The sequence below is a fragment of the Phoca vitulina genome, unplaced genomic scaffold, assembly GCF_004348235.1.
Source record: "Phoca vitulina isolate PV1807 unplaced genomic scaffold, GSC_HSeal_1.0 scaffold4, whole genome shotgun sequence".
NCBI lineage: Eukaryota > Metazoa > Chordata > Mammalia > Carnivora > Phocidae > Phoca > Phoca vitulina.
Window position 1 is genome coordinate 26064073 of NW_022589707.1, and position 12332 is coordinate 26076404.

The 12332-nt window shown below is 37.3% G+C and overlaps 1 protein-coding gene across 3 annotated transcripts in view; it reads right to left on the reverse strand.

The window, feature by feature from the left end:
* Window positions 1-12332, reverse strand: part of MET (MET proto-oncogene, receptor tyrosine kinase) — a 243581-nt gene that overhangs the window by 82197 nt on the left and 149052 nt on the right. For all 3 annotated transcript variants that reach the window (XM_032401723.1, XM_032401724.1, XM_032401725.1), the window contains exon 2: window positions 1386-2599. In XM_032401723.1, coding sequence (XP_032257614.1) covers window positions 1386-2588 — 1203 coding nt within the window. In that variant the 5' untranslated portion in view covers window positions 2589-2599. The remainder of the gene's footprint in view (window positions 1-1385; window positions 2600-12332) is intronic.

A 12332-nucleotide genomic window follows, 5' to 3' on the forward strand; every position in this document is an offset into this window, starting at 1 on the left:
CTGAGCTTCCTGTGGGGCTCTGCACTCAGAGGGGAGTCTACTTGAGATTCTCTCTTTCTCTCCCTCTTCCCCTTCCCCTGCTCACATGAGTTCCCTCTCTCTTTCTCACATAAATAAATAAATAAATAAAATCTTAAAAAAACATTATTTGGAGCTTCCATTTGGGGAAGTATAGCAGATATTTCAGCAAAAGTGAACCAAATGTTTCTGAATTCAGATGTTCTTGGTGCCTTTCAGCAAATTATATACTTTCATCAAGGATATGTTTAATGTCCTTCTGCTTACAATTACAGCCTTTATTACTGAGACTGAAAACTGCTAAAGTAGCGAGATGTGGTTTTCCAAAGTCAAACCATCTTTAGATGGTTTGTTCATTGTTCATGCAATTATGACCACTAGTGGTTGTTGTGTTAGGAGATATAGCCAGGTTCACATGCTCGAATGTGGGTCCAAACCAAGGGAGCCCAAGGCCACAATGTACTCCTGATTTGGTGCTCTTCCTCTAGCACCAAATGATCTGATGGCTAGTAGGATAAATCCTCTGGGTATAGCTGGTAGCTTTTACTATATCTAAATCAAAGCAACAAAGAATGTCCCTAACATCTCCTGTGAAAATACCATCTCATGTAGGTATAAACAAGTATTGATCAAAATATTTGTATTTATAAATATCAAATACCAACCAGGTAAAAAGCACCTAACTAGAAGGTGGTAGACACATGTTTATTCAAGTAGAAAGTCCATGCAAGTTCCAAAGGAAGGATTTAGAAACAAAAGTTTCCTCTCTAGTTTTCTAAGTTATTCAGAGAAGTGTATTAGCTCATTTAAAAATATTTTATTTACCAACATTTTATTTACCAACATTACCAAGAGATTTTTTTGTTTGTTTTTAATTTTCTTTATATAATGCCCAGAATATAAACCATTCATTTGTTTATCAGTGAATGAATGGGGCCTCATAAGGAAAAAGCCTTCAAAACCCACAAATTAACTTGAGCTTCTCATTCTAAATCCTGTAAAGACTGCATTGGGATCTCAATAATTGCATTTTATAGGAATTGCTGTTACGTTAAGCTTTGTGTAAATCTGACCAGAACTATTAAAGCTTATATGAGAAATAAGTTTAATAATCTAAAGTGTTGACAAACATGTAAACCCAAACTGTAAAATCCTTTTTCTTTTAGAACCACATTAACTTTTTCTCATGCTATGATTTTATATTTAAATGAAGATTCAGTATCTAAATTTTCTTGGAAAGAATATACAAATATTTTGGATAAAGATCATTTACCAAGCACCAAAAAACCCTTGATGTTCTTTTCTAGACTGCTACTTATTCTGACTTATACCTCATAATTTATAAGTGGGAAATGTATATGACTTACCCTATTAAAGCAGTGTTCGTGGTTGGGTCCATAAAAATGTTGAAGACATCTCACATTGTTTTTGTTGACGATCTTGTTGAAGAATTCATTGACATATTTGATAGGGAATGCACAGACAGCAGAGCGATTCATTGGTTCAGCAGAATCTGGCTTGCTTTGTGCAAACACTCCATAGAGAATGTCATCATTCAGGTCAGCACCTATTTGCTTAGCAAGGTGGGCCCCAGGCTTACTGACATATGCAGCTTGGAGAATATTAAATACTTCCTCCCTTGTGGATCTCTTTCTTCTTTTTTCTGTGAGAATACACTCCAGAGGCATTTCCATGTAGGAATGCAATCCAGAGTCTACAGAACAGAACCTGATTATTCTTGTGTGAAAAGTCTGAGCATCTAGAGTTTCTCGTTGCACTGTCAAAAAGTAAATAAAATGATTGCTTTCAAAGGCCTGGACATATTTAATAGGGTAGGAATCTCTGAACTCAGGTAGAACATCAATATAAGACTGGTCTGTCAAAAACTTGAAACCATCTTGCGTTTCCTTTAGCCTTCTCACTGATATCGAATGCAATGAATGATCTGGATGGTACGAGGAATTTATGGTATTGCCCACAAAGAAGTTGATGAACCGATCCTTTTCAGATATCAGGACTTTGGTTCCCAGGGCACTCACCACACAGTCAGGGCACTGGCCAGGCTCTTCGTCTGCCTGTGGGGAGTACATGCAATGAACTTCCGACTGTATGTCAGCAGTATTGCTGGGTGGAAGGACATGTCGCTGGCAGGTCCCTCTGTGGACACTGCCACAGCTAATGAGTTGGTCATCATAGTATGTGTCAATAAGTAGAGCCATGTTGATGTTATCTTCCCAAACGCCACCTGATAAATTGGCTTTGTGGCTGCAGTCCTGACATGGGAAACAATCTGGGTGTTCCAGCACGGGCCCAGTCTTGTACTCAGCAACCTTCTGAAGATCTTTGTCATTTAAAACATAAATATAGTTAACTGCACCGAGGTAAATATGATGCTTGTGTAAAACAACATTCTGGATGGGTGTTTCTGCAGTGAAGTTGGGAAGCTGATACTTCATGTTCACATTCATCTCAGACTTTACCAGTGCCTCTTTGCACTCCCCATAGCTCTTCTGCACCAAGGTAAACAGAAGCACAAGGATGCCAGGTGCAAACACAGCAGGGGCCTTCATGGTGAGCTTATCTGCCAAAACATGTTCAAGGCGAGAGCAGTTTAGTTGTCATTAGAAACAAAGAAGAAACTGAAAGAACCATACCAGTTAAACTATTAGAAACAAACCTTCCTAACTGGCATTTTTACATCAAGTGAAAACAAAAAACTCTAGCTGATTTCACATAAAGATGCATTGTGCAGATGGACATGACTCTACATAGTTTAATTTTGGAACTCAAGCCATGAACGAGTAATTTTAGAGAACCATTATGAGATGCAAACAATGTTCTGTATTAAAGACAATACAGCAACTAAGTTAGACTCATTTAGCAATGAAGTCAGAAACAGCAAATTTCTTTCTTAACCCCTTGCTGTTTTTTAATGTGGTTTAATGTCTGTGGTAATGACTAGGTTGATATTTAAACTTTCTTAGTTAGTCAAGTAAAGGAACTGCGGTTCAGATTCATTTATTCTAGAAATCACAGCAGGCATTGTTTCCTTGGGAGCATGTAGAATTACTAGGCTAAATTTAGCTTCCTTTTGGAAGAAAACAATCATAAATTCTAGAAGCAATATGATCACATGCTGTTTATAGGATTTTGTGTGCAGAGGAAAGGTATGGTTATAATTTGGCTATAGTTGATCTATTGTTTTGGATAGACAAATGCTTAACTTAATGTAAGATGGCTGGAAACATAAACACAGCAATCTGAAAATATATAATATAAAATATAGTGTTCAGGACTAAAGTCCTAGAATTATTTCTTAGGGAGAAACAACATATTGTTCATTACCAAGCCAAAAGCTATTTAGTAAAGAAAACACATTATTTTAACATTCCATTGTATGCACATGGACAATATTTCTAACTACTTATCATGAATGCATTTGTTTTTCAGTTTCAAAAAACTTAAGGTACATGAGTTATAAACACTGTTAGTTCTACTTATAAAAGTTGTAGGCAGGGTGGTAGGTTAAAAAGGAGAGGCCTTAGAAGGAATAGAAACCAAACGGCTATTACTTTTTTCCCTCCTTTTTTAGTGCATAATTCTGACAGGACAAAAGGAAACTTTAAAAAGTTACTAGGCATTATAGTAGGTCTACAAAGACTAACCCTAGGTCTACAACATCACAGCAGAATTCACTAACAACTAGTATGTACACAGCTCTGTGCTTGCACTATGGAAATGGGGTGTGGTACTTACCTTTCAGTGAACCTACACTGTGGTTGAGAGACAAAGCACATATGCAAGTAACCATAGTACACAGCATTATAATACCCTGCATAGCACAAACCAAGAGCTAAAAGCATCAAGAGAGGGAGACATGACTTATACTTAGAATTACTATGATAATAAAAAATAGGGACAAGTCTACTATGTTGTGAGGTCCAGGAAAGGAAGGACAATGTCTGTTTGGCTCATCACTCTTTCCCAAGTATCTGATATAGAGCCTAGAACACAGTAGGTGTTAAATAAATATATGTTGAATAAATAAGTGAATAAAAATCAGGCAATAAGTTCAAAGTTACAGAAAAGGTAAGTGTAGTAGCCAGAACTTGAATCCAAATCTTTTTGACTCCAAAATCAAAGATAATTTTATTCTACCAAATTGATAGGAATTGCAGACATTATTTAAGGGGTGATAGAAAAGTCAAGGATTTTGAGCTGGAGAATCATATAATCAAGGTTTTCCTTTAGAAAGACTGATCTGGAGGCAAGGTGGCTGAGAGGAGGGTTTAGAACCTGGCAACAGGAAGACCAGGTGATAGGGTATTATTATAGTCCATAACCTTATTATCTATACGGGCCAGAATCAAGATGGTGTTCCCAAGAATAGAAAGGAAGGGATCAATGAGAGAATATTTGAATAAATATTGAATAAATAAAGATTTGACACCTAAATTGGTGGAGTACAAAAGAGAAGGCAAAGATGACTAGCAGTTATCTGGGAAAAAGGGGAATGATTTATAAAACTAGGGTAGTCAATAGGAGGAAGTTAGGCTAAAGACTGACAAATATGATAAGTTGGTTTTAAACATGTTGGGTTTCATGTATTATTGGGAAATGAGTGAAAACGTTCTACTATAGGGATGACTAGTAGGTTTTATATTGTTCATCAGGAAGCAGATGCCTGGAATAAGTGAGGAATAAGGATTCCAAGAAGACAGAGCATTTGTGCCAAGCAATAGAGGCAAATGACAAGAAGGATTCTGAGGAGAAGTCTGCCCTTACTAGGAAAGTGGCGTGATCAGTCTTAAGTGAGACAATATTTGTCTGGGGTGAGACAGTGGCAAGTGGAAGTATGAGTGCCATGTCTGTACTTGAAGGAATGACAATGTAGAACTTGGTCTTGGTAGAGTAATAGGGACTCGAGTTGGATTAGGAATAAACTTCGCATGTTATCTATCTACACAGAGATAATGGTTAAAATCAAGAGTAAGTTCATGGAGGGACAAAGTGAAGGAAGAAAAAAGGTTGAATGAAGGAAATCTTGGGATTACTCATGTTGGAGAAACAAATTAAGGAGTCAAGGGAGGTAAGTTCAGTGAGGTGCCAAGACAACCAATGTTGTACTGTGTCACAGAAGCCAAGTGAGGGGCTTGAGAAGGAGGACATGGGCCACATGGAAGGTCTTTGCTGACTTTCAAGAGAGTAATCTCAGTAGATTCAGTAGTTGTATCGAATACTAAATTGCAAGAGAATGTGTGGTAAGGAAGTAGAATGTTTGTCAAAGGAAGGGCAAGCAAATCAGGGTCAAGAAGAGTTTATTCTTTTTTCAAAAGTTTATTCTTTTTAAAAAAAAATATTTTATTTATTTTTTTGTCAGAAAGACAGAGAGAGAGAGAGAGAGCACAAGCAGGGGGAGCAACAGGCAGAGGGAGAAGCAGGCTCCCCGCTGAGCAAGGAGCCCAACGTGGGACTTGATCCCAGGACCCTGGGATCATGACCTGAGCCGAAGACAGACGCTTACCAACTAAGCTACCCAGCCATCCCTCAAAAGTTTATTCTTAAATTGTAGGAAAGATATGTGCTTATTTGTAGATATTTCTCCCACTAACGTTTACTGGGTATCTACTAAGGGCCAGGCATGGTGGTAGGTTCTGGGAATACAGAGGTATGGTGCGTTTCTCTAGGAAGCTCAGAGTCACTTGATGGAGGATTGACAGACAGTTATGAGAATGCATAAAAAGGGCAGCCAACCACATTGGAAATGATGCTAGAGCTGAGTCTTGAAGGAGGAGGAGGATGAAGGGAAATTCCTACACAGCAGTTTGTAAAAAGATATAGAGGCAGGCACAGCAGTTTGTAAAAAAGATATAGAGGCAGGAAAGAACATATGGCATGGTCAGAAGAACTGCAAGTAGTTGAGCCCAGAGAAGTGGGGAAACCAAGGAAAGCAAATGGGGGAGATAAAACTTATTGGAGCAGTATCCCAAAAGAGTAAAAAGAGGCATTTTCAAGAGCCTAGAACATAAGAAATATCATTTTCTGAGATAGCAGGTGAGGATAAGTAAGATGAAGTACAGAGACACTGGACTTCAGGGCATATGGTCTCAATATTATAAAAATAAATTAGGGTATATGAACATCACTGAAAGTAATAGTTACAGAAGGGGTATTAGGATCTTCAGAGTAGAGAAAGAGGTTTAGAATAGCTACAATAAATCATGCAAAAAGAGGTCAGCAAGAAATGAAAAGAAGGATTGCTTAATAGGTCTGAGGGTTCCTTTAAGAAGCACAATGTGTTGTGACTTTCTCTTTACATAGAAAGTGGGCAAAGCAAAGTGTGTCATTAAGGTGAAGAATTGGAAGAGGTATAAGCCATATAATAATAAAAATAACAGTAACATGTACTGAATGCTTACCATGTATGTGCCAGGCATTCTGCGAAACCCTCTGATTTACTCTTTATAAACACCCTTTGAAGTAGAAAGTATTATTATTCTCTTCTTCTAGCCCCGCATCAGGCTCTCTGCTCGGTGGAAAGCCTGCTTCTTCCTCTGCCTCTCACCCCGCTCATGCTTACTCTCTCCATCTCTCCCTCTCTCTCCAATAAATAAATAAAATCTTAAAAAAAAAAGAAAATTTTTGGCCATGGTGGGGGGAATGACAAGGAGTAGAAGAAAAGAAGGGTTTAAGACAAGCTGTACTATTAGAGGACAAAAACAAATTCCAAATAAACTGCATATATGTATTTAAAACTTCTAAAATATATTATGGGGAAAAATTAAATGAACTTCTCAATATGATATTAGTGTGTCTTCTAAAATTTGGAACATTAGCCTACTACATAATTTGTCACTGTATTTTCTTTAGGAAAAGTAATACAGGAAGAAAATAAATGAACCATTACTGCCAAAAGAAAAAAAAGCATTACAACCAATTTGCATCTTAGTTGATATCCATTAATGCAATGTAGAGGGTGAATGACTTTTTTTCTTTTAGGCTTTTTGAAGGAGCCTTTAAAATGATCTTTTTTTTTTTTTTTTTTTAAATCCGAGCTATTATATTATGTTTTAAAAATAAGGTTCATATCTTAAAGTTGGTATATAAGTTATTCACAGTACTAATTCTCAATTAACTAAGAATCCAAGAAAATGCACAAATATACTAATGGGCTTTTTTGTTATCTCACTTGATGAGATGGCAAGTCATAAGAAGACCAGGAGGGAAAGAGGATAATTTTTTCTGTTTAAGGAAAAAACATTGCAGAATACCCCTGGAGTTTGTTAACCCAGTCTCCCTCATCTTCTTTACATTCTCTTGATAGCAAACAGTGATGGCACTTTTCAAACTGAGAAATCAAAGAAAGGTTAATTTTTTTAAATTAAAGCAAAAAAAAAAAAAAAAATAGGGCTAGAGCCCATTGTCAACAACAGGATTTTTAATTAAAATACAGGTTTCTGTTTAATCCTCAGATAATGAGAAAACGTAAACATCCCATTTCCTTGATCATTTCAATTAATTAAGTCTCCTCCCCATTAACAAAGGTGTGTATTGGTCAGACTAGATCTTCTCCAAGAAATACCTGTCTTTCCTAAGGAAAGGAGGGAAACCTTTTGGAAGTATTTGTTGCTGAGCGATACAGCCTGATGACACTGCTGGTTAAATAAGGGACAGCTAAGTGTTCAAGTGCACAGGCTCTGGAGACAGCCTGCAAGGTTTAAATCCATTTGCTGTCTGTGTGCCCCTTGGGCAAATAACTTCTCTGAGCCTCCATTTTCTCATCTGAGATATGGGAATGATTATAATACCTATCTCACTTGTGATGGTTACTCTGATGGCTCAATGAGTTAGGGCATGTAAGTCACTAAGAGCAGTGTTTGACATGTAGTAGGTCAATAAATGTTCTCTATTATTATTGTTTGTTCATATACTCAAATATTTTTTGAGCATCTACTATGTTCCAGATAGTGTGTAGGGTGCTGATGACACAAAAATGAATAAAATGCTTTACAACTGTCCATGAGATCTCAGACTAGTAAGGAAGACAGACAAACAGACCACAGTTTAAACTCAATGTGGAAAGGTCTATGGGAGTCTTTGAAGGGGAGCTTAACCAGGGTAGGGGAGTCAGGCAGGCATCAATCAATTATGATCCCTTTCTCATAAGGCACTCACACCCTGAGGTGTAGCATGGGGAAGAACTTGAGTTTTAGTTGTGGCAGTGCAGCTGAATAGTTGTATGACCCAAAGCCAGTCACCCAACTTCTTTGGCCTCAGCTGCTTTCTTATTTGTAAAATGATAGTGTTGATCTAGTCATGTGCTGGAGCCCTGTGGCTCATGACGGCCTATTGTGTGCATCTTTCCAGTGTGAGTTCAGTGACCTTACCTTGGAAGTTTGAAATAGGCCATGGCTGGAGTATTTACATCACAGAAACTGGCAAACATTACAAATCAGGACTTTTTTTTCCTCCCCTGAAAGGATGATGATTAAGTATTTACAAGCACACTCCTAGGCTGAACTAATGACTTCCAAAGTTATTTTCTAACTATAATAATTTTCAACTCTGAGATTGTTTTTCTACAATTACATTTTATTTCAATGCCATTGTGTTGGCATATATTGCTTTTTCTATCTATATAATCTGCCAGATCGGGATGTGTGAGCAATTTTAATATTTATATTGGTAGTAACTCCCGAAATACTTTCACTTTTCATATATTTTTGTCTTGATACAGTTATTCCTGTGATATGCCTGGATCAGGCTTTCAATATAGAATGTCTTTTTTACTGTTTCTGTTTTTTCTTTCTTTCTGAAATAGTGCTGGCCATTTAGCCAGCTTTGTGCTCCTTACTAAAAGGAACACGTAAAGATGATTCAAACAGATTGACTAATTCATTCTCTTAAAATGTTGTACACATAGCAGGTGAAACTGAATCATCCATAAAACATTTCTTTATTTCTTTTCAGTTGATAGTTGGGATAATTTCACTGGCAAAACATTTCCTGGGAGTAATTATCTGAATGGCACCTTGGCCACCAAACAATTGGTATTTAGGAGTATTTCCTTTAAAGAGGATTGTTCTGTTAGCTAGGAAGATCAGCTCAGCCTAAACTTAAGACCAGCTACTCCACTCTGTCTGCCATCTATCTGCCATTAGTTTTTTTACTAAACTAGCTTACATGGGTTTTTCATTCCCCAGAAATATATTTAATTCCCTAAGAATTTATTGAGTAGCCACCTCTGCCTATCACCCCTACTACTGTTGTCATTATTGTTCTCCTCATCAATAAAAACCTATCACAAAGCACTTGTGTGTTATATTCAAGCACTGATTCCTCAGGAAAAAACACCACAGGTGTAATGGGATATATTTGTAAGAGAGACTTTCTAGAGTTTGACAGGGGTAACTTTGCTTTCTTTAGGAACTGATTTTCTTAGAAATCATAATACTTTACAATTATATAGATAGCACTACATAGTATACAAAGTACTGTCTATTATATCCTCACCTTTAATCTGCATAGTTATCTTATAAAGTGAGCATTATTCCCTTTCAGATGATGAAACTGAGATTCAAAGAAGATAAAATATTATCTAAAATGTACTAAATGTGCAATATAGTTCTTGTGAGTGTATTTCTAATGCTTTTTAAAAAAAGTATCATGCTCACTTCAGCTGTTTTAAATTATTTGCATTTCCTGGGCGCCTGGGTGGCTCAGTCGTTAAGCATCTGCCTTCGGCTCGGGTCATGATCCCGGGGTCCTGGGATCGAGGCCCGCATCGGGCTCCCTGCTCCGCGGGAGGCCGGCTTCTCCCTCTACCACTCCCCCGGCTTGTGTTCCCTCTCGCTCTCTCTGTCAAATAAATAAATTAAAAATAAATAAATAAATAAATAAAATAAATTATTTGCATTTCCTAAAAATAATTTTTATTCAAAAGGTGTAATATTTTAGTAAACATTTGTTTTAACCTACCTACTTTATTTTTATTTTTTTAAAGATTTTTTAATTTTTTAATTTTATTTATTTATTTGACAGAGAGAGACACAGCAAGAGAGGGAACACAAGCAGGGGGAGTGGGAGAGGGAGAAGCAGGCTTCCCGTGGCGCAGGGAGCCCGATGCGGGGCTCGATCCTAGGACCCCGGGATCACGACCTGAGCCAAAGGCAGACGCCCAACGACTGAGCCACCCAGGTGCCCCATAACCTACCTAACTACTTTAACTCTGTCTCTACTACTGGCAACTCTTTTGAAAACTCTCCCTCCTCTCTAATGGGGCTGCCATCATATGGCTTACCTCCCTTACCACAAGGTGAGCTTGCAAACCAAGCTGGCCTTTCAGTGAACTTTTCTTTTGATGCAGAGCTTAGTCGGGATAAGCATGTGACCAAATCAAGACCAGAGTCTTTTTGAGATTTAATATAAATACTGGGAAAGGACCTCTCTCTTTGAAAGATCACAAGTACTAAAGATGATGTTAATTTAGAGTGTCTGATGCCCAACTTTGCCAGTATGTGGAGAAAGCCTCCCTGAACACAAAACTGACCCAAAGGGCAGGAGAACCCAGACATAGAGAAAGGGAGGTTCTCCATGTTGCTGTTTGAACATCTGTACCCACCATGTCTTAAGCTAATAGGAACCAGTAAAATCTTTCCTCCTTCCTTTCTCTCTTTTTTTTTCATCAGCAGTTTCATTGTGATTCTTTTATTCCTTGCTCCTGAAAAAGTCCTGACCAAATAATGTCCATCTGGAGATACTACAAACCTGTGAGTTCAAACAAAAGGTCAAGTGAATAAAAGCAATTTTAAGTAAAATATTCAAGTAATTAGAACAAAGAGCAAAGATAGTTCCCTTATTTACTTGAATAATTACTTTAAATATTTCATTTTGCATTTGGAAATACATCTATTAGTTAAAATTTCTGACGTGGTATACTAGTTTTTTCCTGCCATATAATTTCAATTTTTTTTTTACAATAGTACATAACATAATCTCAAGACAGAAATAATGTATCTAAGTGAAGAGGCAAGATATAAAAAGCGGAAAAAATTTCAATCCTGCTTTTAAGTATATAAAACGGATTTATGATGATGGAAAATGGCTGAGGCCCCATATTAAGGAAATTGCAGCCATAAAAAACAAGTCATAGTTAAATCTCCAGGAGGACTTGCCAGAGTGAAATCCTAAGAAAAATTCTTAGCCCTCTCTACACTTACATTATTTCTATTAACTGTAAAAGTAGGACCAGAAAAGCAAAGTTAAGGAAAGAAGATTCTAATAGGAGATTCCTGATGACGATTTTAATACTGTATTTATAAACATTCACTGTTCATGAAGAATCATATTATCTCACACAATATTTAATCAAATATTTGTGAGCATCCATTGCATATCATGCCCTTATCTAGATACTGAGAGTTCCTACTCTCAGAAAAGTATATAGTCTGTGGATTTGAAGACAACAAGATAAATGCTAAAAATCTGAGGGTTTAACCTAAATTGAAAAGTGAAAGGATCTACTGGGCTGTCGAGAAAACAAATTTTAAAACATGCTTCGTTGAATATTTGATTCTTATGCCTAAAGATTTAATAGTGTTACGATCATTAAAAAAGTCTAAACTGACTTTAGAAAGATAAAACAATATGCCACGTCAAAAATCCTATCTAATGTAGCCAGATACTACATTGACAATAATTAATTTTCTTTTCTTTCTTTCTTTCTTTCTTTTTTTTTTGGAGAGGGAGAGAGAGAGAGAGGGTGGAGGGAGGGGCAGAGGGAAAGGAAGAAAGAGAATCCCAAGTAGGCTCCATGCCCAGTGCAGAGCCGGACATGGGACACAATCCCACAACCTTGAGATCATGACCTGAGCTGAAATCAAGAGCTGGACACTTAACCAACTGAGCCACCCAGGTGCCCCTACTTTGACAATGACTTCTAACAGTAAGTTGGGAGGACAGAAGAAATCTTGAGGATTTTTCAGCCATCCAACTGCTTTCATGTGACCTCATTTAAACGATCTAAATACTCATAAGTAAGTTCATTCCCCTGGCAAGGACAAGTTTGCTTGATAACATTCTTCCCAATAGCTCATAAAACCTTCCAGAGAAGAGGTGAGGTGTAGTGGAGAGAGTATTGGGCTTTGTTATTAGATGGACTTTGATGTGATGTGAATCTAGGCTTAACCATTTACATATCTTATGACTAAAGTGTCATAACGTGTCAGTTTCCTTATCTAAAACATGGGGATAATGGTATACGTCTTGTGGGTTGCCCATGAGGGTTAGGGATAAATCATGAGACACTGGCATTC